The 25,101-nt window shown below is 42.3% G+C and overlaps 1 protein-coding gene across 1 annotated transcript in view; it reads right to left on the bottom strand.

Moving 5' to 3' along the window:
- Positions 1 to 25,101, bottom strand: part of llgl2 (LLGL scribble cell polarity complex component 2) — a 76,218-nt gene that overhangs the window by 23,742 nt on the left and 27,375 nt on the right. Inside the window, exons 7-14 of the mRNA XM_061094844.1 lie at positions 13,428 to 13,590; positions 13,163 to 13,295; positions 13,016 to 13,070; positions 11,650 to 11,804; positions 9,262 to 9,473; positions 8,136 to 8,203; positions 7,900 to 8,053; positions 543 to 647 (exon numbers count right to left, since the gene is read on the bottom strand). Coding sequence (XP_060950827.1) covers positions 543 to 647; positions 7,900 to 8,053; positions 8,136 to 8,203; positions 9,262 to 9,473; positions 11,650 to 11,804; positions 13,016 to 13,070; positions 13,163 to 13,295; positions 13,428 to 13,590 — 1,045 coding nt within the window. The remainder of the gene's footprint in view (positions 1 to 542; positions 648 to 7,899; positions 8,054 to 8,135; positions 8,204 to 9,261; positions 9,474 to 11,649; positions 11,805 to 13,015; positions 13,071 to 13,162; positions 13,296 to 13,427; positions 13,591 to 25,101) is intronic.

The following is a 25,101-nucleotide window of genomic DNA, read 5'->3' as shown; positions in this document are numbered from 1 at the left end:
TCTTGCTGTAGGCTAATACTAATATGAATGCCATTTGTTAAGTGTTCAAAAAGCTGGGCAGGAACCAGCTGGTAAAAAAGGGAACCTTACAGATGTTTTATTTGTTACCATCATAGATAAACATACCAGTATCGTATCGTATTTGTGGTATTGTATCGTATTTGTGGTATCGTATCGAAAGTATCGGGTATCAAGATATTTTGGCAGGTATAGTATCGAAGTCATAATTTTTGTGTCGTGACAACCCTAGCCTGATGTTGGACTATTCAGGAAATTTCTGAATTATCTATTATTATATATGAACTGCAGAAGAGGGACACACACAGTACATCTAATGTTTACAGAGGAGCAAGAGAGTTAGAGGCAAAGGCAGAACAGTCAGGCAGCGGAGCCAGAGAGCTGTTGTAGAAAAAATTTCAAAGAGGGGACATTTCATGCTAGAAAACCAGGGGATGAGAGGCTCTCACAGAAGAACATTTTTCTTAATTTAGAAAGAAATGGATGTACTTTAATATTGACAGATCTTAAAAGAGTCATCTCACCTGTCCAGCAGTACCAGCCACAGTCAGATAACCACTGTATTTACAAAGATGGATCTTCTGAATGCCGAGCCTCGGGTCATCACTGTAGGGATCAAAACACCCAACCTGGAAAACAAACGATAAAAAATTATTGAGTCATACAGTTGATGTGACAAAGACTGATAAAAACTAGAAATAGCACACCAAGGTTGAATGCCTCCGACAGTGCCATTTCAATCTACATAATTTTTTCTTCAGATTCTTATAAATAACTTCCTACTAACCTAGTAACAACTTACCAAATGTGCAAGAAATTCCCTCAAAGTGGTCTTCAAATATCCAATTTAACAAAAAATTATATCAAGTATCAAGCCACAGTGACCTTGACCAAAATCTTATCACTTCATCCTTGAGTCCCAGTGAATGTTTGTACCAATTTGAACAAATTGCGGATGGTCTTAGGCTGTCAACTCTGCAGAGGCATACAAATAGAATGATCAATGGAGGCTATGTCCTTTTAGTCCCTATTCGAAGTCCAATAACAGTGGATCCTAAATATCCCACAATGAAAATAAAGTTGTCACGGTGCTGATATTAATTAGTGGGTCTCTCCTGCTTCGGATGAGGATAATTAAAACAAACACGGTATAATCACATTCATGTGAACAAGAGCGATGCAGCGAAAAAAAAAAAAAAAATCTCCGACAGGCAGAGACGCGACGCGAGTCGCTTTCTACCAGCACCACGTCTGAACGAACCCACGTTTAACAGAACGTACAAACTGAAATAAAAACAAACTTCGGTCATCAGGTTGGAAGCTTTCAAAGCATTTATTAGAGGGCAAATGATTAGTTTCACTAGTTCCAAATTTAACAAATTTAAACCAAAAATGAACGAGCTGGACTCAAAAATCAGTGAGTTAGAGTGAGTAGCATTGAAAATTCGGTAGAAACAAAACAATAATTATTTGGACTTAAAGCTGAATATGAGGAGCTCTCCACACTAAAAGCTGAGAACAGTCTAATAAGGCTTAAGCAAACGTTTTACGACCAGGGTGAAAAACCCGGGAAAGTGTTAGCCTGGCAAATTAAAAAACTTAACACAGGGGGTAATGACTAGGGATGAGCGAGTACAGCATTATCTGTATCTGTTAACCATATGAATTATCCGTATCCGTACTCGGAGTGGGCGGGGCCTAACCCGGAAGTGGGTGTGATTTAACCAGGAAGTCGGCTGGATTTAACCCGGAAGTAGGCCGGGTTGTCTTGAAACGGGCGGGGCTTTAACCAGTATGTTATTTTAAGCATGCAATTGACATGGGTTGATCAGAAATTGTTATATTTATTGCTGATTAGAAAACTATTACAGGACAGCATCAGCATTGAGCTTCAGATCAATGATTTTGATCACAATAGCAAGTTTTGCATCACTGAATACAACACATGCTGTTGCAATTATAAAGTGAAATGTAATAAGTGTTTTTATACTCAACATAACTTTCTTTTTTAAATTTGGAATTTTTTTTATTTTTTTTTAATTTATTTCCACACCAGGTGTGTGTGTGTGTGTGTCAGTGTTAATTTTGGCAGCTATTTTTGATTTAGTCTTAGTCTTTTGACGAAAATGCATATTAGTTTTAGTCTAGTTTTATTCATTTTTATCCTTCTTAGTTTTAGTCGACGAAAACAAATTACATTTTAGTCTAGTTTTAGTCGACGAAAACAAATTACATTTTAGTCTAGTTTTAGTCACATTTAATAGCCACATTAAACTCCTTATCTTCCCTTCTCAGGTCCAGGGACCCCCTGTGTTGTGTCTACAACTGCGTACTAGTCTAGCTTGCTGTACTTAGGTTGTCCATTAGATGTCCCTCCTATAGGTCTATAGCAGGGGTCGGCAACCTTTACTATCAAAAGAGCCATTTTGCCCCCTCTTCCCCCAAATAAAATTTGTCTGGAGCCGCAAAACATATTTGATAACAAAGCTGATAACATTTTATATAAATTTATACTATACTAATCTGTAGATTATTGCATTTATGAAATTATAGAACAATAAAGAAAACTGTTGACATTTTATTTATTTTTACCTGTTACAACAAAGGGAAACACCAAATGCTTATGAAGAGGAGAAGAAAATACACAGGCAAGTGTAGGCCTACTTTGAAATAAATTAAACGCAGAACTATGTAGGGTTATTTGAGTCATCCCCATATTTGTGGGAAATGTTTGAAATAAGAAGTACCCTATTTTGAAATAAATAAAAACATATAGCTGCAGCCTATATATTTTAGTTGGCGTTGGCGAAATGTGAAAACAAAAATTGAAAGCACATCAGACTGGAGGCGGACACAGAAGCTGGAGCTCGGTAGAAACCAGCTGCAGCCTCTGCTCTGATCCAGAAGCTGCGGCGCTGATCTCAGAGCAGCTGAGACCAGAGAAACTCTGTGTTTTCACTGTTTCCATAGTTAAGTAGTTACGATTATGTTTTTAAAAATTGTTGTGAATTAGTCAACCGCCAACATTTTCGTTTTGTCTCGTCTTGTTAACGAAAATTAAAATAGATTTCGTCATAGTTTTTATTTTCAAAGATCCATTTCGTTACGTCTTCGTCTCGTCTTAGTCATGGGAAAAGGGGCGTTAACGAATATTTTTCGTTATCGTCAACGGAATTAACACTGGTGTGTATTAGTGTGTATGAGTGAGTAAAAAAGAAACAGAGAGAGAGAGGGGGGCGGGGAGACTGTGTTCTACGGATCAAATAGTCTCATGCTGTTTGCCATTTCCCGGGGACAAGATTGACAGGAGACACGGGTCTCTCCTGCTTCGGATGAGGATAATTAAAACAAACACGGTATAATCACATTCATGTGAACAAGAGCGATGCAGCGAAAAAAAAAAAAAAAATCTCCGACAGGCAGAGACGCGACGCGAGTCGCTTTCTACCAGCACCACGTCTGAACGAACCCACGTTTAACAGAACGTACAAACTGAAATAAAAACAAACTTCAAGCTGAAGAAACCCTAAACGTTAACGGAAAAGACCCGCGAACCTGAGTGACTGAGAGACAGAGAGCTGTTCTGTGAGTGAGTGAGCAGAGCGGTGTGTGAAGGGGAGGAGCGCTGTGACGCTGTGTGAGGATTTTCATTCAGTCCGAGCACAGATATTGACTCGTATAATACTCGTGCTCGGCAAAAGAGCTTTATCCGTACCGGATATTCGTTTCAGCCGAGTATCCGGCTCATCTCTAGTAATGACTACGGATCCATTGGAAATTAACAATACTTTTGTCTCATTCTATAAGACCCTCTATCAATCTGAATATCCAATAAATTCAGGAAATCAGAACAGTTTCCTAGAAAGGCTAGAAATTCCATGTATCTCTGAAGATAAAAAACTTGAGCTGGATAAAGATCTGAATTTAGAAGATGTTTCTAACGCCATTCTTAACATGAAGGGCGGTAAGGCGTCAGGCCCCGATGGGCTCCATATAGACATTTATAAAATATTTAAAGAAAAATCAATAGCCCCTTTGTTAGATATGTATACAGAATCCTTTAAATCCAGGGCCTCTGTGGCCGTACCATGGATTACGATTTGTGGATCGCGCATCAGAGTTTGCAATGCTGGATCCAGTATGGTGGATTCTATATCCTGCGGGCTGATCGTAGAGGGAATAGCGGATCCTTTGTCGCATCGGATGGCGGTGGACCAGGACCGAGGCGGCAGCCCATGATGGATCCTAATAAGCGGCAGTGGTCAATGACTCTGGACTAAAGTGGCCTCTGATCGGGATGGCGGATCATGATCCTGCTGGTTGCTGACCATAGACTATGATTGCAGCAGGACTGCTTGACATACCGTATTGAAGTTATCCTTCAAAATGTTTACCCTATCAATGCTGCTAAAAAACTTTAATCTTGATGATGTTTTCCTACACTTGACATCCATTGCACTTCTGTCCGTCCTGGGAGAGGGATCCCTCACATGTGGCTCTCTGAGGTTTCTACATATTTTTACCCTGTTAACAGGTTTTTTTTTGTAGTTTTTCCTTACTCTTGCTGAGGGTTAAGGACAGAGGATGTCACACCATGTTAAAGCCTTATGAGACAAATTGTGATTTGTGAATATGGGCTATACAAATAAAATTTGATTGATTGATTGATTGATTAAAAAGGGTTACCTTCCCCCTTCGCTACGAAGTGCCTTGATCAAGCTTATTCTAAAGCCAGGTAGAACCAACAGAATGTGGCTCCCACAGACCAATCTAACTTTTGAACCCTGACGCAAAGATCATTGCTAAAGCCCTGGCTATGAGACTTGAGACCGCCCTACCACCCATGATACACACAGACCAAAATGGCTTTGTTAAAAATCGTCAGGGGTTCCACAATGTGAGCAGAGTTCTCAACATAGTTCATGTATGGGAGGGGGCCCCTGACACTGCCGTCCTGCCACTTGATGCGGAGAAGGCATTTGACAGAGTCGAATGGCCCTTTCTCCTGGAGGTGTTAAGGCGTTTTGGATTCGGTGATTACTTTCGTAGATGGGTTGAAATTCTGTTTGTTGATTCATCTGCAGTAGTATCTACAAATAATTTGATTTCACAACCGTTTAAACTCTTTCGAGGCACGAGACAAGGCTCACCAATTTCACCTTACTTTTTGTGATAGCCATGGAACCATTGGCAATAGCAATTAGAGCACACCCTTCAATTTGTGGCATTAAGACAGGAGATCTGGAACATCATATAGCATTGTATGCAGATGATACCATTCTATTTCTATCAGATCTTGTTAAATCAATACCATCCCTCTTAAAGTTGATCAGCCAGTTTGGTAGCTTCTCAGGTTTTAAGGTGAACAAAGATAAATCTTCTATTATGTTCCTAAATGAACAGGAGAGAAGGAATCCAACGGTATCCCATCCATTTGTAAATGCTATAGACAGTTCTAAATATCTGGGTATTAGAATAACACCTAAGATAAACACCCTTACTGCAACTAATTATGAGCCCATGTTAGCTAACCTGTCAGAAGATGTCCAAAGATGGACAACATTGCCTCTGTCTATACTGGGAAGAATAAATATAATTAAAATGAATATATTGCCTAAATTCTTATACATTTTTCAATCAATCCCATTAGCTCCTCCACCTTCTTTTTTCTCTAAAGTGAGAAAGCTGCTTTAAGACTTTATTTGGAACAACAGGAAGCCAAGACTTAGACTCTCTCTTCTATACTTGCCTTATGATAGGGGAGGGTTACAACGCTGGATAGCTTTTTATACTCTGCTCCCCTTAAGAAACTATGAAAAAAGACAGATAATCACTTTGTGGAGAACACCATCGCTGTCTGGCATGAAGTGCATAAATATCTTGGAGATTTCCCAGTGTTGTCCTGTTTCTCACCTATCTGGGGCAATGAACACTTTAGCCCGGCTAAGAATGACATGGGGTTTAAAGCATGGTTAAGTATTGGCATAATTAAACTACTAGAAAGCATAATATGACGTACCACAGAGTGCAATATTCATCAAGGTACTTTACGGCACTGTTTGTGGGAATGTGAGGAGATTCAATAAATTTTGAGTTCGGTGTTACAATATATCTCTCAAATTACATCTTATCCAGTACCTCTAAATCCTAAGCTATGTATATTAAGCATCTATCCAGACAAATTTTCTCTGTCTTATAGAGAAAGAAAAATGGTTGACCTTTGTCACCGCTTTGTCGTGGAAGAATGTTTGTTGCCCCTCTCTAGGCCACTGGTTAAAATAATTAACGTCAAGTTTGGCTCTTGAGAAGTTAACATATAGAGTTAGGAAGAAAGCTTCTCAATTTTACAGTATCTGGGAGATGTTTTGGGACTTTGTCAAGAATGGTGACATTGAAGAGGCATTAGAGATGTGAAGTGACTAATCTGTTGTGAGGAATGTGTGCTGTACTCTGTTCCATGTTTGTGACTGTATTTTAATTTACTTATATATATCTATAAATAATTATTTAATTTTTTTGTTTTAATTTAGTTTAAACTAAATTAGTATTTTCATTGTAATTTTTTGTCAATTTTTTGTTAATCATAACTTAGCAATTTTTGTGATATTTGTATTATTTACTGTCATTTTATACTGCCATATGTTCAGGTTTTGGAAGTTTCTTGTATGTTTGTAAATTGATGTAAATATATAAAACTGTATAAAACCAAAAAAATATGTTTAAAAAAAAAAAAAGTACAATATAACCCCAAAAATGTTCTTCTCAACTACAAAGTGCTTAGAGATATGGCACCATAGTACCTTTAAGAGCTAAAAAGTAACCCCCTTTCTCTGGGGGTTACTATCAGCATTTAAAGTAAAGATCTCTTAGACTTGTGTGTATATTTATTGTGTTATGGCTTTTCTTTAAAGTGCCAATAGCCACTTCTCAGTGATTTAAAGATACAGATTGTCTGTGCCTGAGTCAGGTCCATAGACAAAGGCTCTTATTTGTTGATCTTAAATCATTTACAGGAACTATAACAGCAGTTATTTAATTATTATCTAGAATCTATGCTCGTTTTGTTGCTGCACTGCTTTAGATCAAACTGAATTGCTGAGATTATATTTTGAAAAGGTGTGAACTTGAGTCTGAAAATTTTGATGATTTTCCTAACAGACTTCTGAAATAGCCAACATGCAATGTATGAAGAGATAACTCAAGTTAAGTAAATAATTGAAACTTACAACCAGACATGCATTTCCTTTTATGAAATAAATTTACTTAAAAATTTGTATGTAGGATAAATATCTTTCTAAATGTATCATAGACAGTGTATAAAAATGTGACTTAAAAAATGATGAAAGTGAAATATGTACAATTCAAGAACTGAATCAAAATTATATTCAGTTGAAAAAAAAACAAGATCAAAACTTGGACTTTTGGTTAAAAAATTTAGTTTTTCAATTGCAATTTCTTTCTTTCAAATGAACAAAACAATTGGCCTAATTGGCTCCATATAAGCCTAATAGAAAATGTCACTTATCTAGGGCAAGGCAGGAGACTTTGATTTTTAAAACTGCAACGGGGCCCAATAAAGCCATTCTACCACTCCCATTAAATACGAATCTTAAAAATAATTTTTGCCAAGCCAGATGTGTTTTTTGAGGAAGTTTAAGCACTCATGAAGGCACTGTTAGGTGGAAATTAAGAGGAACAGGGTTAAGGTTAGGGTTAGAGTTCTTGCAATGTCCTCAACCGAAGTCAGCAATTTCTCCACTACAGTTTTGTGTGAGATTTACTCAATAAAGCATGATTTTGTCAGCAATATTTAATTACATTACATGAAGCCACAAACAAAATGGCAAATTTCTGTAGATTGTCTGTATTACGCGCACAAACCTTTCTGAATGGAGGCCACTCTCCTTCTGTGCCTTGGTTTACATTGTCATTTGGGTCAGTGTCTGTGTGGAACACTATAGCTGTGCTTAACTTGTACATGGGATACAGACAGACTCCTGATGCATCCCAGAAACACACCGTTCCATCTTCATGCCTAAACACACAAAGAAACATGATATTGTTTATACGATTTACACTCCGTCAAAGAAATTATCCCAAAATTCCGTTTTACTGACCCTGTCAGCATCAGGTCTCTCTGTGGAGGGTCTGGGGCAAGGTTCTGACCTCCTGTTATTGGCCATGGCTGCATGGAGAGAAACTAATTTAAGTTTAACAACAATGACACATCTGTTCAACCAGAATATTGCATACTCAACATGATTACCAGCTCTGGGCTATACAAATGAAATCTGATTGATTGATTGATTGATTGATATTCTAAAAGTCAACCAGATTAACACGATAACTTGAAATTCAATCTGCATGTAAGTAAACACATTGGAATATGGCTTTAACTGTAGGGGTGCTAGTTAGGCAATCAAAATGTATATTTCTTTAAACCTACAGTTACACTGTTAACACATGGTCTGTTGTAAATAAAATGTTCAGCACGGTTGATAGGAAAATATTTTCCTGCAGAGTTCAGACATGTAACTATAATGTAAGACATTTGTATTATTATTAACATATGGCAATAAATATTAGCGTACTTTGAGTTGAGTAACATTACTCATTAATTTATCAATCAATCAAATATTATTTGTGTAACCCATATTCACAATCAGTTTTTGTCATAGCACTTAACAAGGTGTGAAATCCTCTTCCCTGAACCTTCATACTAACAGTAGGGAAAAACTACCACAACAAAACTACTAACAGGAGTAAAAAATTAAACCAGAAACCTCAGAGAGAGCAACATGTTAAGGATAACCCTCCCAGGACAGACAGAGATACATATAGATGCCACGAGTAGCAGAGCACATCAATTTATTAATAAATATACAACATTGATGAGAAAAGGCAGATTCTTACAAAAATGAAGAGGTGTATCACGGATAAAAGCATTTATACATGAGAAAACGACCGAAAGAGATGGTGAGTGAGGAATCTACAATCAATATGAATTTCAAACTTTGTTTTACAAATGGCTTGAAATTGCTTACTTTCAAAGAGGTTAGTTTCAAAGATTAACTTTGAAGCAATCTCTATTATCATAAAAACATCAAGAATCACTGCTGGAAAAGAACAAAAGCCATAGACTTTGTGACGTTTACTGTAAATCCAATTTAGAAAAAGTTTCATGTTATTTGTCAACACAACAGTTTGAACCTTCCACTTTGGTTACATCTGCCCAAGGTGTACCTTTTTGGAGTAGTGTGTGCTCTGCAGAAGTCCAGCAGCAATGACCCTTTCCCACAGTTTCAGGGGGATGGCGGAAATGTGGTGGGAGCAGGTGATTGCTGAGCTGTGGAGAGGAACCAAGTATGGTGTCTGAATGACTGGCCAGTCCTCTGTCTGCAGGTCGATCACCACCAACTCTTCCTCTACCAGAACCACTAGTGCGCTGGGATCTCCTGCAGATAAACAGAACAGTGATATGTCTTATGAATGTGTGAACAAAGGGAACCTAGTCATAGTGCCTAAGCCTGAAGCCACTGCACTTCCTTTCAGGTGAACAGTGACAGTGTTTTAGTTTGATGATATATTGTCTTTTTGTGCCCTACTATGGCCAGAATTCAATCCCACTGAAAAGCTGAATTCTGCCTGCCTGCCTTTGTGAGTAGAAGTGTGGCAAATAGAGCTGCGCACAGCTCTAGAATTAAGTAATGGCGAAAAATACAAGAGATCTCTTATGTGGTTATGAGATGTGTAAAAAATCTGGAATCTGCACCGTTAAGTTCCTAGAGCAACTCCCCTTTCAGCATTTTTCATATGAGATGGAAATAAAGTAAAGTCGGTTCTGCACATTAGGTCTTGTTTACTAACACATATAATAAAATATAATATAAGAAATATAATAAAAATATAAGAAAATAAGTGCATGCTCAAAATCGCGCTGGATTCATGACAGGTGCGCACCAGACGATTTTGTTCTTGTTGACATGCGTGTGTCCGCTCTCTGCAATTAGCATACTGCCACGCCTCTTATTTATGTAATATGCATCGCGACGTGGAATGAGTATAACCAGCGCTGCTTCAGGATCAGACACACATCAAAGGTCCGGTCCTCCTGTGTCTGAGTCTCTGTTGGAGTCTGTTTCCTCCTCACTCCCTCTGACATGCGCTTACTTTAACAATAAAAAACATCACTGATCACATATTATTAGGACACGTATAATGCTGATGTTTACTTTGTGCTTCACACCCTTCTGGGAACGCAGGCAGTTATTTTATCTCAGGGGTCGGCATCCCGCGGCTCCAGAGCCGCATGCGGCTCATCAGCCCCTCTGCAGTGGCTCCCTGTACAGTGTTCTGCATTTCGCGCATATTTTTCGCGATCGGTGAACTTAACTTAACGGACCGTGAGTGAACGTGACGTTCACGTTCATTTTTTTTAAGCATCATCGTATCAGGCCGTCATGAAATACCAGGAGCGGGCGAGTGTTTTCTGATCTCACTGTGTGTGTCTCTTCCAACAGGAAACACAGATTTAAAAACAGATACAGTCCTTGGTTCTCCTAACAACTGTCCAACGTTTAACCTAATAGAAACAAAGCATGGACCAAGGCTAGATCCAGTGGCAAACCAGAAACACTCGCACCAGTATGATATAATTCTAAATCGAATTATTATCAAACAGCTGTGTCCACCTCTGACAGTTCCTCTAAATTCATAAATACTAAAGCATCTCTTAAGAACTCATCCAGGTCACACCTCCATCCAGAAATTGGATTACTGATAAATGATCCGTGGTCAAAGCTTTTAATGACCATTTCCTCTCGATCTCTCATTCAATAAATTTGTAAATCCTAGTATAAACAATTACCAAACCTGTCCAGTAGAGGGACCCCCAATCTAATTTCTTACTGTAAATTTTCTTTTAGTTTGGTAAACAGTTTAGATGTATGCAAAGCTCTATGTAGGTCAAAATCATCCAAACACACTGGTCCAGAAACTCTTGATCCGTACCCTGGCTGAAAATTAGGCGGGGTGATGCTGAGCTGCCACCATACAAACACTTATCCCGACATCAGGATCGATGCTTTTCTTAAATGAGTAAAAATATCATTCATAGCTGCGCACATTCATGCATAATGCAGCTTGTCCTTACTCCGCTCGCTATCTTTCTCTTGCACTGACATAAACATTGTTATCGGATATGTGTAAACTCAAGTAGTAAATTTTTGTCGGGAGGTGATCGCAATTCGACACAGTTGATCATAAAATCCTCCTCCACAAACTTAAATCCGACAATCGGTCACTAAAAGGTTCAACTCCTAAATTACAGATAGAACTCAGACTGTTGTTTTGTCTGACCATCAGAAATGGGGGGAAACTATTGTCCAGTCAACCCATATTGTGTTTTTTTATATACTTACATGTATTTTTATTGTGATGTTTTCTTTTTGCTTGTGTTTAATTGTTTGTCGCTTTTTGTGAATGTCTCTTGGAAAAGAGATCTCAATCTCAATGTGACTGTCTGATTAAATAACAATTAAATACAAGTAGTACTAAATATTGACCTTTCCATTGCTTAGTATAATGAGTATAATTGCAATTCAGTTGTAACTGTTGGAATGTGTTGCCTGCCTGTGTGCTGTGGTCCACCTCTGATGACAAAGAAGTCGATGATCCTTGAGGTGAAGTCCAGAGCCTCATGTGTTTTACTGTGGATCACTGTTATACAGTGTCTGTCCCCATAACTGGCCCTTGGCATGCCACCACTGAACAGCAGGAATGGAGGTCTGTCACGCACACATATAAAAACAAACAAATGCATACATATTCATATTCAGTGTAGTTTTCCCTGAAATTAATGTCTGTCAATCTTGTGATCTTCACCAGATCACATATCAAAACCCCTCTGATTTTATTTATCAGTACAAAAACTGGGGTTGAAATTAAAAGAGTTAAAAATTATAGATAGCTGGGTATCTGGCTAGACGATCTTTTAAAAACTCACATTAATGAGCTATCAAAGAAGCTGAAAATTTTATGGGGTTTCGTTTTTAGAAATAGGCAGTGCTTTACATTCAAAAATAGATTGCAGATTGTGCAGGCAACATTGTTATCAGTGCCAGACTACGCAGATGTGATTTACATGCATGCTGCGACATGCTGCGGCAAATATACTTATTTTGTTTACATGCTGCGACAAATTATGTGTGACACTTATTATTGTGTCACATACAATAATGGTTTATTACATGTGACACTTATTGGACCCATCATTGTACTTTGTACCAGAAAGTAGTGTGGCCTTCACATGCCACACGTAGTGAACAACAGTCTTTCTATATTTAAAAAGCTATTCTTAATAAGCTACCATTTTATTTATAATCCCTTTTAAAAGTTAGAAATATTGATCACCACACTCGTTCTCAACACATCACCTTTGACAAACCCTACATGCACACGGAAGTGGGTAAAACTGCATTCAGATATCTTGCTCCTTATAGTTGGAATAAACGTCAGGACTCAATTAGGCTAGATCGCTTTTTAACCTTAGAACAACAAACGGAAGTTTTAGTTGATGAATTCTCCTGAGGTGGCTATCTTATCCCTTATACATTATTACTCCCCTGTACTGTAATTTGTACTTGTTTATGTAAATGTGGAGCACCATTGTTAATGAGAGATCTGCTCTCAATTGGTTTATACCCTGTCTAAATGAAGGTGATCTATCTATCTATCTATGTTGGTCATTAATAATCTGGAAAATACATTGCAATGTTATAATGTTGAGGCATTTCAAATCAAATGCAATTCATTTTTATAACCCGTATTAACAATATCACAATTTGCGTCGTAGGGCTAAACAAGGTGCGACCTCATCTGCCCTTAACCCTTGTCAAGGGTGTGGAAAAACTACCAAAAGCTTCTTTTTTTTTTTTTTTAAAGGAAGAGAGGAAGCCATCATAAATTAATCTTACCACCTAATATAAAGCAAACTTACCCTTCTTCTGTAGGTAGTTGAACTATTTTAGAAATTGCCTTACAAGGGAAGTGTCCTGCAACAAGAGAAGCCATTATCATTCTCCTAAAATACACATTTCATGCTCAACAGTAAAGACGACTTTAGTATATTGCTTTTTCTCCTCACCATAAGGAATGTCTGATTTCTCTTCGTCCTCATTCACATACTCTCCTCCCACCATCCATCGACAGTAACTTCCATCACTGTGCGAACTGAGAATGTAGCTCCCATCTTCTGTCCACCATACACTCTCCAGTTGCTATGGTTACATTAGGTTATATTGAAATACAGCTATTGCAATAACGCATGCTTTTTCAAAAGTTGAGCTTATATATGACTGGCTGTGACTCAATTCAGGTCACAGCCTAATACTGGGCATCGCAGCAGTTACCTGTGTAGCAGGAATGTGGTGGAGTGCACACCGTTTCTCAAGATCCCATATGACCATGAGACCTCGTCCGTAGCCAATAACAATCTGGTTTGGGTCGACTGGGTTCTCCTTTAAGGCCTCTACATGTTCCAGATTCCTCCGGCCAACGTAGTCATCTGGAACACTGGAGAGAAGGAAAACAATATATAACTTTTGATGTTGTAAAGTGTCTTTGAGTATCATGAAAAGCGCTTCATAAATAAAATGATTTATTATTATTATTATTATTATTATTATTATTATTATTATAAGCATGGAGAGAGAACATCAACAACAACGCTGAGTGGCAGAGCTACATGTAATTTCTGTCTATCTTCCTGTCTGTGTGTCATGGCAAAACCTCCAGGGGAACCATGGAGAGTTGATTAACCAATTCACTCTTACTATATTCAATAGGAAGCAGGGGGGGGGGGACTGGAAGAGCAAATTTGACTCGAGTCCTGTGAAGTGAATCTGACCTAATAAAGTTTTTAAGTACAGATAACGAGTTTGCGCCAAGGATGGCAGTATGGAAATAAGCTCATTAGTGAATAGCTGCAGCTGCTTCAAGCCCGGAAGCAAAGTAACCTTTGCGTGCGATGAGACCTGACTGCATCTGTTTTGATAGAGATACTACACCAAAGTGAGACAACAAAAAACGTATATATTGCCTGGAAGTTTAGAGTGTAACTCTAAAAAATTGTGTTATTGAATTATTGTTACGATTACATTTAGTAATAAATAAAGGAAATAGAAGTTAAGTAAAAAGTGGAAGCTGAAGTTGAGATAGAAAAAAAATAGCTGTGAGTTAGCAGACTGTGTATGTCTGTGTGCGATTGTGATGCAGTTAGGGAGTAAGAGAGTAAAAGATTTTCAGAGGACAAAATCTCAGCAAATACTTCGTAATATAAAAAATATAAATTGAACTAAAAAAGATTAAAATTTGGTATTTAAATCACAAAATTGCAGTAATAAAAACAATGATCTGGTGTTTGAATGCCCTGCTGTAAATCTAGACATTTAGCAATGTCTACATTTAGAGTGTTATAATTTTCTCTACTGAGGGGTTCATTCAAGAGTTTTTGCTGAACCATAATACCTGGTGCTGCTTTAAGTCTGTTGATTTGTAATCTCATATGCTGCATTATTAAAGTGTTTTTAAGGTGATGTCCATAGAGGGAAGTTTGAGAGCTTGTATAAAATGATTCTGATATCTTTTGTTTGGAGCACTGTGTAACTGAGCGGGTCACAATTGGGTGTGGCTGTGTAATGCGTTGATTTTGGATTATTTTGCCTGAGACTAAGTGTTGGTTTCAAGGTTGAGAAAAATGGGAGAAACAACCTAAAAGGTTAGACCCAGCTTTGCCAAAAGGGGGTACATTTGATGTGAGTGTGTTTGAGGATATGAAGCTCAGAATAAAAGACTATATACCAAAAGATAAGGGCAGTAAGAAACAGAAGAACAAAAATGTTAACAGAAAATTGGTGATAAAAAAAAATCCAAGCTGACCTGAAACTCAATAACATAGAAAATAATGACAAAAAAGCAACTGATGTCACAGGACATAGCTGGATTGTATCCAATCCTGTCCAGAACAGTGCAGCTCACAGGAGATGTCAAGTTAGAGGACTATAAAGGCCCAAGTTCCAAAACTTTGCAGTACATTGAAGAAAAAAGGGTGATTGACTTCTACACTGAAAAGAAAGAGGCTTTCAGGAGAATGGGAATACTGGTTACACCAGCATCAACAACAAGTAGACGGAAATGAGGAAATTGAGTAACAGGACAAGGAACGCAGTAAGGTTCACAAAATGATATCTCAATTAGAGGCTAAGATTATAAAATACTGTGGGCCTCTATGAGGCAGGGGACAGGAAGGTAGCGTCGTAGGGCAAGATCAGATGCAGAGTAGTCAGAGGGAAAATCAAGAACAGTCTAGCGACAGTGAATGGCAGTATTGGGTACGATTTTGCAGTAAGCAGTGGAGATAGTGAGAACAGAGGGGGAGCTGGGACATCAGGGAGAGAGTATGGTCCAGGGACAGAGCTACAATAAACCCCCCTGACAAATAGGACGCTGCAGGCCACTTTCCAATATTAATGAAAGGGTCACAGGTACAGTATATTCCTCGTCAAACACTTGTCTAGTAAGTAGATAAATTTGAGGAGGCGACAGTGGGAAACATTTTGGTGACACACCCGTAGCGACCCAGCCTGTGGGCATCCCTGAGCAAGGAGTAACAGGTTGTGATTGACCCCAAAGCTCTAAAGGGCGAGCCGATCCCTGACAGGGAGAATCCAGCAACATATATCGGGTCCTCAGCTGAAGAGGTGGAAGCACGAGACAGAAAAAGATGCAGAGAGCCGTCCTTTGCGAACAGAACGTCAATAATAGAGACCATTCCCAGCCCGGTGAAAAGTAGGCTTGAAAATGTGGTGGGGCTGACATCAAAGACACACAGAAAGTTTTGTAATCATGTGGACAAAGCTGTTGAAAATACAGAAGAGATGAACTTAGACTGAATAAGATTAAGATTAAGATACATTTATTTGTCCCAAACACATGCACAGACATGCACAAGCACACTCATGCAATTGTAGGGATATTTAACCTCTGCTTTTAACCCATCTGGTGGAGGACACATAGAGCAGTGAGCAGCCATGTACGGCGCCCATGTACGGCGGAGAGCAGGAACTAGACATACAGAGAAAAGTCACTCGACTACAATTGAATGAGATGGCTAACAAAAATTTAAATCTTCCAGTGTGGAAATTGAGATAAATCACATCACAACTTCCATCCAGTCTGGAACACGAGTGGTGTTCCGTTTATTTAGCATCAGTTAGCATCAAATCAAAACAAACAAGATGGCGTTAAATACCCCAGCATGCCCCGGGGTCATTACGTTCCCGTCGCGCCAGGCCCCTGACGTCATCACGCCACCCGGCATGCACTGGGGTCGACGTCATCACCCACGCAGGAGCCTGACGCCGAACGCATTACGTAAACAATGGTGCGAACACATACTGAGCGCGGAGGTTGAATTATGTAAGTCCCCCACTCACTACACACGTCCCCCCAGAATTCACCATAGCAGACAAAAAATATCACCAAACAGGTGGTTGTATTAACCGGCCAAAACGACTGCGTTTTACAGGGGGTGGAGAAGACACTACTGTGGCAGGTATCCCGCCCTGACAGGAGTGTGGGGCATGGAGTGTGGGAGGTTTGATAAGAAGGGGAACAGGGGGTGGATGCATAACTGGAGGCCGCCCGCGTCGTGGGGGCTGGGCTACTTCAACGGGCTTAGCCACGTCCAGATGAGCTGGTTTGAGGCGGTCAATGGAGAGTCGCTCCGGTTTGCCTCCCATGTCCACCACAAAATGTTTGTCCCCCTTCTCCAACACGCGAAATGGGCCCTCGTAGGGCGGCCGTAGTGGTCCCCTGTGAGCGTCGTGGCGAACAAAAACGTACTCCGCCTTCTGAAGCCCAGCGGGGATGTGCGACTCAGGGAGGCCGTGCCGGGAAGTACGGACAGGTGTGAAAAGCCTCGCGTTGTCCAGTAGCGTGGCCCGCTGGGGAGCCGCAGACCAAGGAACGTTGGAGGTAGGAACAAAATCCCCTGGGACCCGCAGAGGCTGGCCATAGACAAGCTCCGCGGATGAGGATTGCAGGTCTTCCTTTGGTGCAGTTCTGATGCCCAGCATCACCCACAGGAGCTTGTTGACCCAGTTGCAGTCTTTGAGGCCAGCCCGAAGTGAAGCCTTCATCGACCTATGAAACCGCTCACAGAGACCGTTAGCCTGCGGGTGATATGCAGTCGTACGGTGGAGTTTCACTCCGAGGCTCTGGGCCACCGTGTTCCACAGCTCTGACGTGAACTGCGCACCCCGGTCAGAGGATATGTCCGAAGGGGTGCCGAAGCGGGCAACCCAGGTGCCGATAAATGCCCGTGTCATCTCCACGGATGTCAGCGATGTCAGCGGCACAGCCTCAGGCCAACGGGTGGTCCTGTCAACCATGGTGAACAGGTAGGTGAAACCATGAGAGGAGGGTAGAGGGCCAACCAGATCCACGTTGACATGATCAAACCGCCTCTCTGGCACCGGGAACAACTCTAACGGGGCTTTAGTGTGTCGGTGCACTTTGGCCCGTTGGCACTCCAGACAAGTGGCAGCCCAGTCTCTAACGTCCTTTTTGAGGCCGTGCCAAACAAACTTCGCCGCCACCAGTCTCTGCAACGCTTTTGACCCAGGATGGGAGAGGCCATGGATGGCATCAAAAACGCGGCGTCTCCATCCCGTGGGCACGATCGGCCGAGGCCTGCCTGTGGAGACGTCACACAGGAGCGTGGTGTCAGCCTCCCCAAACACGACGTCCTCTATCCTCAAACCTGTAGTCGAGGTCCTCAGGGTGTGTAAGTCTGGATCTGTGGTCTGGTCCGCTGCCATGCGGCCGTAATCCAGGCCAAGATGGACTGCTCCTGCCACAGCCCGTGACAGGCAGTCCGCCACCTGGTTGTCCTTACCGGCCACGTGCTGTAAATCCATGGTGAACTCGGAGATGTAGGACAGATGACGTTGCTGGCGGGCGGACCACGGCTCAGCCACCTTGGCCATGGCGAAAACCAGCGGTTTGTGGTCGACGAAAGCGGTGAAGTGTCGACCTTCCAGCAGGAAACGGAAGTGTCTGATGGCGAGGTAGAGACCCAACAGCTCCCGATCGAACGTGCTGTATTTCCGCTCGTTGGTGCGCAGTTGTCGACTGAAGAAAGCAAGCGGCTGCCAGGCCCCGCCTACCCACTGCTCGTAGACAGCCCCGACAGCGTAATCCGAGGCGTCTGAGGTGATGGCGATGGAGGCTGTGGCAGAAGGATGTGCCAGCATAGCGGCGTGCGCAAGGGCTGCCTTAGTGTCAGCAAAAGCCTTATCCCTGCCCTCAGTCCAGTCCACAGCGTGCATGGGCTTGCCTTTCAAGGCCTCGTGCAGGGGCTGCATGAGCTGAGCGGCTCGAGGGATGAACCGATGATAAAAGTTCACCATGCCGAGGAATTCCTGCAGGGCTTTCACGGTGAGCGGGTGTGGAAAACGTGTGACCGCCTCCACCTTTGATGGGAGAGGGACTGCGCCGTCCTTAGTGACGCTGTGTCCCAGGAAATCAATGGTGGAGCGACCAAACTGGCACTTAGCAGGGTTAACAATCAGGCCATGTTGGTTGAGCCGCTCAAAAAGCACTCGGAGGTGCGACCGGTGCTGAGATTCGGATGTGCTTGCAACCAGAATGTCGTCCAAATACACAAAAAGAAAAGGCAGGTCACGTAAAACAGAGTCCATGAGGCGTTGAAAAGCTTGGACTGCGTTTTTAAGTCCGAACGGCATCCTTAAGAACTCAAAAAGCCCGAACGGCGTAATCACCACTGTTTTTGGAATGTCCAGTGAGGGCATAGGCACCTGATGATAGCCCCGGACGAGGTCTACCTTAGAAAAAATCACCATCCCGGCCAGGTGTGCTGAAAAATCCTGTATGTGCGGGACTGGGTATCGGTCAGGTGTTGTTGCCTCATTAAGCCGCCTGTAGTCGCCACATGGGTGCCAGCCACCACCAGGCTTGGGGACGATGTGAAGGGGTGACGCCCACGGGCTGTCGGATCGGCGGACTATTCCCAGGTGTTCCATGTTGGAAAACTCGGCCTTAGCCACGGCAAGCTTGGTCGGGTCGAGGCGGCGAGCACGGGCGTAGACGGGTGGACCAGTAGTGGCGATGTGGTGCTCCACACCATGCTTCACGGCAGACGCGGAGAAAGTGGGCTGAGTGAGTGATGGAAAACTAGCCAGTAACCGGTGGAAGTCATCCGGTGTGGACAGCATGCTAGACAGTCCTATGGAGCCAGCCCCGCCGAGTGTGCACGTAAAAGAACAGAACGTGACGGCGTCGATCAAACGGCGGTTCTTTACATCCACCAACAGTCCATGCGCACACAAAAAATCTGCGCCAAGGAGGGGAACGGCGACCTTTGCCGTGACAAAATCCCAGCCAAACCGATGCCCCCCGAAACACAACTCAACGTACCTCAGTCCATACGTGCGGATGGGGGTCCCATTAGCCGCTTCCATAGGGGGCCCGTGGCTGTCGGTCACCATATCCAAACGGGATGCAGGCAGGACGCTCCTCTGTGCTCCCGTGTCGCACAGGAAACGTCGTCCGGAGATGTTGTCCCGGATAAACAGCAGCCTGCCGACGTGGCCGACACTCATGGCCACTGCTGAGCGCCGGCCCTGGCGTTTCCCGACCCGCCGAACCTGCAGGGCGGCCGACATCTATAAGCCTTCGGTCCAAACTTCTCGTGGTAGAAGCACAAGCCTGAAGAAGACTGCTGGGGGCCTGAAGGTAGCTGCCGACCAGAAGGCTGCTGCCGACGAGAAGAGGTTGCTGCGATGAGTGTGGAATCCTCCATTGTCACTGGATCGCCGTGCTGTGCCAGAAACGCGACCATTACATAGCGCTCTTGACTCGCCACAAAAAATGTATCAGCCTCTTCAGCCAGTTGTCTACAGTCGGTGATTGTGGTGTTGGCCAACGCAGCTCTGACTTGGGAAGGCAGCTGACGCAGGAAAAGCTGGGTGAAAATAAAATGGGGGCTGTGCTCCCCCAGGAGATCCAGCATATGGTCCATGAGCTCAGATGGTTTGCTATCACCCAGTCCTTGGAGGGAGAAAAGCCTGCTGGCTCTCTCAGTGTCTGACAGTTCAAAAGTCTTTAACAGGTGAGCTTTGAGTGCCTCATACTTGTCCATAGCTGGAGGGTATTTCAGCAGACTCACCACTCGGGATGCTGTTGAACTTCCAAGAGCTGACACAACGTAGTAGAAACGTGTTGTGTCAGCTGTTATGTCCCGCAGGGCAAACTGCGCCTCCGTCTGGGCAAACCATGCTGAAGCTGATGCTTCCCCGAATTCGGGGAGTTTGAGGGCCACAGCGTGCACAACCATGGTCAGGTCCCGTTTGTGAAAAACGTCAATCAAACGAATGTCAGGGTCACCAGAGTGGTGCTGTGACAGCTGTGATGTACCCAGTCAATTTAACAGAATTATTATTAAATGCTCATGTTGTACTGGGATCGTTCGGTTCCCTCTGTCGATCTGTGTCATACTGGACTCAGTTCAGCACAAAAATCACAGATCAATAGAATCTATATCAGCTGATCAGACTACCCTTAACCCTCATTTCCTCCTCATCCTTCAATTTGCATGCATCCATCACGCAGAATCAGGCACCAGTGTCACCACAGTATTTATTTATTTAGGGAAACCGGACCAATAACCTCACATCAGTGCATCCTCACCTCCACTCTGGGATATTATTTGGGAAGTTTCTTCATCTCTTGTTTGTGATCTCCTGTGAACTTTGTGAACCTGTGGCAGTCACGTTCACTGCAAGGATTTGATTATACATTTACAGTGATAGAAGATATTATTAAAAACGGTTAATGACTCGGCTCTGTAACTCTGCTGTTTAATGGAATCTGAATGTAACTTGTTATAAATTGTTATATATATTTTTCAATTAAAAGTAACTAAACTGTTGGCTTTAATGTAAATGATGAAGCGGTTCAATAATGTGGCTTCAGTTCACCACCTCACGTCAGCATCGCCACTTTCCTGCCTCCAAAACGTTCGTACGCATGGGTCAGAGTTTGCGTGGAGATCAGCAAAATTTTCCCTTCAAGTTTGCTTGGAGTGTGTGTGGAGTAAACAACGGGGTACACAGTTATTGGAAAATAAGGGGCAGCGTTGAATGTCAATCCCAAATCTTGCTGTCATTGGGCCCAATACTGAAAATTGCACCAAATGTTGATTGGAAAGAAACAGATGATCCTTTGATTTTCAGTTCTCCTGATGAGACCATGATTCAAATCTTGTGTAGTACGTCTATGCTTGCAAAACCTCAGGAAGTGAAAACTGTTGTTCATAATGCATCACAACTTACAGAAGTTAAAGAAGGAGCCAACACATTGAAGCAAGATATGCTCAAACCTGTTCCTGATTGTTTGTGGGCAGCAAAACATGAGACTGATGTAGAGTGAGTGAAATCAGCCAACCCAGTTAAAATAAAGCTGAAGCCAAATGTGAATCTTCTGCGACGTGCTCAATATCCATTAAAGCCTGAAGTAGAGCAAGGAATAAGCAAAACAATCGAAGGATTAATAAAACCAGGGGTGCTTATTGAGACCCTAAAGGCCGGCGCATGCATCTGCGTTTTCACGGGCCCGGAAGCCTCACGAAGCCGGCAAGGCTGTGGTTGGTCTGCTAACTACATCCTTTCCGGAATCGCATTTCCGGTTTCATGCCCGGAACCGGCGGAAACCACGGATGATTTAGAAGAACGAATATGGACCAAATAGAAGAGCACTTGGCAGAAGAGGTCCAAAACTATGACCACTAGTATAACCCGTCACTGACTAGCGGATTTGTCCGCCAGAAAAAGGCTATGAGGAGCCGCCGTGGCGATGTAAATAAATGTCTCTTCTTCGTGCCACAAACATTACTCCGCCTAGTGTTCTGGTGGGGAATTGCTTGGCAACACGCGCAACGCTTGGAAAACCATGAATGACAACGAGTCCTGAGTCACAACTGCGTGAAAAGCCGCAGTCGCCGTTGCAGAAGTATGCGCCGGCCTTAAGCCATGGTCAAACTATCGGCTCTATTATGACTTGCATGCCTTGAATGAAGTAGTACAGGGTTGGCCAGCGGATGTTACAAACCCTTATATGCTTCTCACTAATGTGCCACCTGAAGCTAGGTGTCTCACAGTGATTGACTTTTGTTCTGCCTTCCTTAGCATTCCATTAATTGAAGACTCAAGACAGTTGTTTGTGTACACATACAAAGGTAAACAATACACATATACAAGATTCAACGCAAGATCTCGATGGATTAGCTCTCATTCCAATAGGTTGAGGACCTGCTAATTGCTTCAACTACACTTGATGGTTGTCATTTCATTAAATTGCTGCAGAAACTGGCAGAGGGAGGACACTTAGCCTCCCTGGCTAAATTACAGTACTGCCAACCACATGTTGATTATCTGGGGAGAGTTATCTTCCACAGTACAATAACAGTGGCACCTTCACAACTGGAAAGAGTGAGTGAGCTCCCAATTTCAGAAAGAATACAGGTCTATGCAATAAATTCGCTCCACTCAATAGAAGCAGAGACTCAGACATTAAATGCTCCCTTACGTTAGAAAAATTAGGCAGGGATAGAATTTAAAACCCTCACACAGGAGATGCAGACAGCTTCATCTTTAGCTATTCCTGAAAACGGCAAATCATCTTTTCTGTATGTGTCCAATCAACATAACATGTATCAGCTGTTTTGAGGGAAGAAATGTGTAGCAGTCCTGGAAAACAACTGATCGCATATTACAGAATGAAGCTGGACAACGTAGTTATGATGACCCTCTCAAAGCAGGCTTCTCTCTGCAGGAGCATGATGGGAGGAGCTTGGTCACCTCATCAGGTCTTGCTGCAGTGTATAAAATGTTGACATTTGGTTTTGGTTATACTTTGATTTCAACATTTAAATTCAAACTTATTTTTAGGCTAAGCTCATGTGTGGCCTTCCCTACTTTGTCCAGCTTTAAGCCAGGTGACAGTGTGACAATTGGGGGCTTGTCGGGATTAAGTTTGATATTTGTAGTAATTTGATCTGGTTTGTTTTGTGTTAACAAGGAGCTGGTGCTCTGGCGTGCTTTCAAAATTGAACTTGGCTTACTTAAGCACATAAGTTTTGGTGCGTTTTCTTTCAGGGGATAGAAATTAGGGATGAGCGAGTACAGCATTATCTGTATCTGTTAACCATATGAATTATCCGTATCCGTACTCGGAGTGGGCGGGGTCTAACCCGGAAGTGGGTGTGATTTAACCCGGAAGTGGGCTGGTTCAACATAACTTTCTTTTTTAACTTTGAATTTTTTTTAGGATTTTTTTATTTTTATTTTTTTTAAATTTATTTCCACACCAGGTGTGTGTGTGTGTGTGTGTGTGTGTGTGTGTGTGTGTGAGTGAGATGCGAGGGACGTTCACTGTCTCCCGGAGAAATGAACACTCTGTGTTTTTAGTATAGAAAGACGTGAATTATATTCGTTCACAAGTCATACAGACTGGTTTTGTTATTTTCACTTTACATTAACACTTAAAGTTTAGTGCAGTGTAATTGTTTGCCGTGATAATTAAATGCCAGTGTGATAAAAGATGACAATTTCAAACCATACAAACTGTCATGTTGTACTGTATTTAATAGAGGTTTACTTTACTGTAAAGTAAGTGTAAATGTAAAGTGAAAATAACAAAACCAGTCATTATGACTTGTGAACAAATATAATTCTCTTTCTATACTCAAAACACAGAGTGTTCATTTCTCCGGGAGACAGTGAACGTCCCTCGCATCTCCAGCGCTCCTCTACTGAGCCAATGCAGGTCTCGTGAACATTTTTCCAAAGACTCGTACCCGAAGACCCAGTCGGGAAATGAACGAATCATTTCTGCTTCCTTGACTGAGCCTATGGAACAGTCCCGATGCGCAGTGAACCTGAGTGACTGAGAGACAGAGAGCTGTTCTGTGAGTGAGTGAGCAGAGCCGTGTGTGACGGGAGGAGCGCTGTGACGCTGTGTGAGGATTTTCATTCAGTCCGAGCACAGATAATGACTCCGATTACTCGTATAATAATCGTACTCGGCAAAAGTGCTTTATCCGTACCGGATACTCGTTTCAGCCGAGTATCCGGCTCATCTCTAATAGAAATATTCTAGTTCTTTTGTCTATGTCTTGGTGGTTTCTTGTGCACTTTGGTTTAAGGTGGCCATGTTGGTTACTTGAGTTTTTTGTTGTTAATCTCAATTAAATTATTGCAATTATCTCAAAGTGGCATAAGCTCTCTGTTGGGTGTCATATGGTCATGGATTTGGTCTTGACACACACGTGTTTAATGTTTACAGCCCCTAAAATCTGGACTGTCCCCCTAAAGTCTCAAAAATGCTTCCTTAGACACCATGGGTCTCATTTATAATAGAGTGCGTAGGATTCATACTAAAAGTGTACGTACGTACAAAAGCCGGAAATGGGGTACGAAAAAGATAATTCCGATTTATAAAACCGTGTGCACGTACACCTGAACGCAATGTTCGCTTTATAAATCACAGTCCACCTGGAAACGTTCGTACGTGGATCTGCCTCCAAATCCGCCCTCCACACGCCCACTTTCAACCATAAATGATCAATGCTAAGCACGGCGTGAATATTAAATGATGCTGCTGACCAATGGGTTTCCACCGTGAGTCCTGACGGAGTCACCACATCAAGCGATGTGAAGAGGAAGTGAAACTTTCTGACACTGACATCGAGGTGTTTGTTAGTGAGGTGGAGGTGAAGAGCGACTTTATGGGACAGCAGCGATGTCACTAATAAAGAAAATACACTGATACTCTGCTGCTGCTGCTGTGGACAACACACTGTGTGAGATCAGAAATCGCTGAAACCTTGCTTCCTCCTCGTCCTTCCATTCACATGCACACATCGAGCAGAACCCCGCACCACTGTCGCGGCAGTATTTATTTATATAGAGCATCGGACCAATTCCCTCACATCAGTGGATCTTC

The sequence above is a fragment of the Limanda limanda genome, chromosome 21 (genome assembly GCF_963576545.1).
Source record: "Limanda limanda chromosome 21, fLimLim1.1, whole genome shotgun sequence".
In the NCBI taxonomy this organism is placed as follows: Eukaryota; Metazoa; Chordata; class Actinopteri; order Pleuronectiformes; family Pleuronectidae; genus Limanda; species Limanda limanda.
This window is presented reverse-complemented; position numbering and strand designations above follow the sequence as displayed.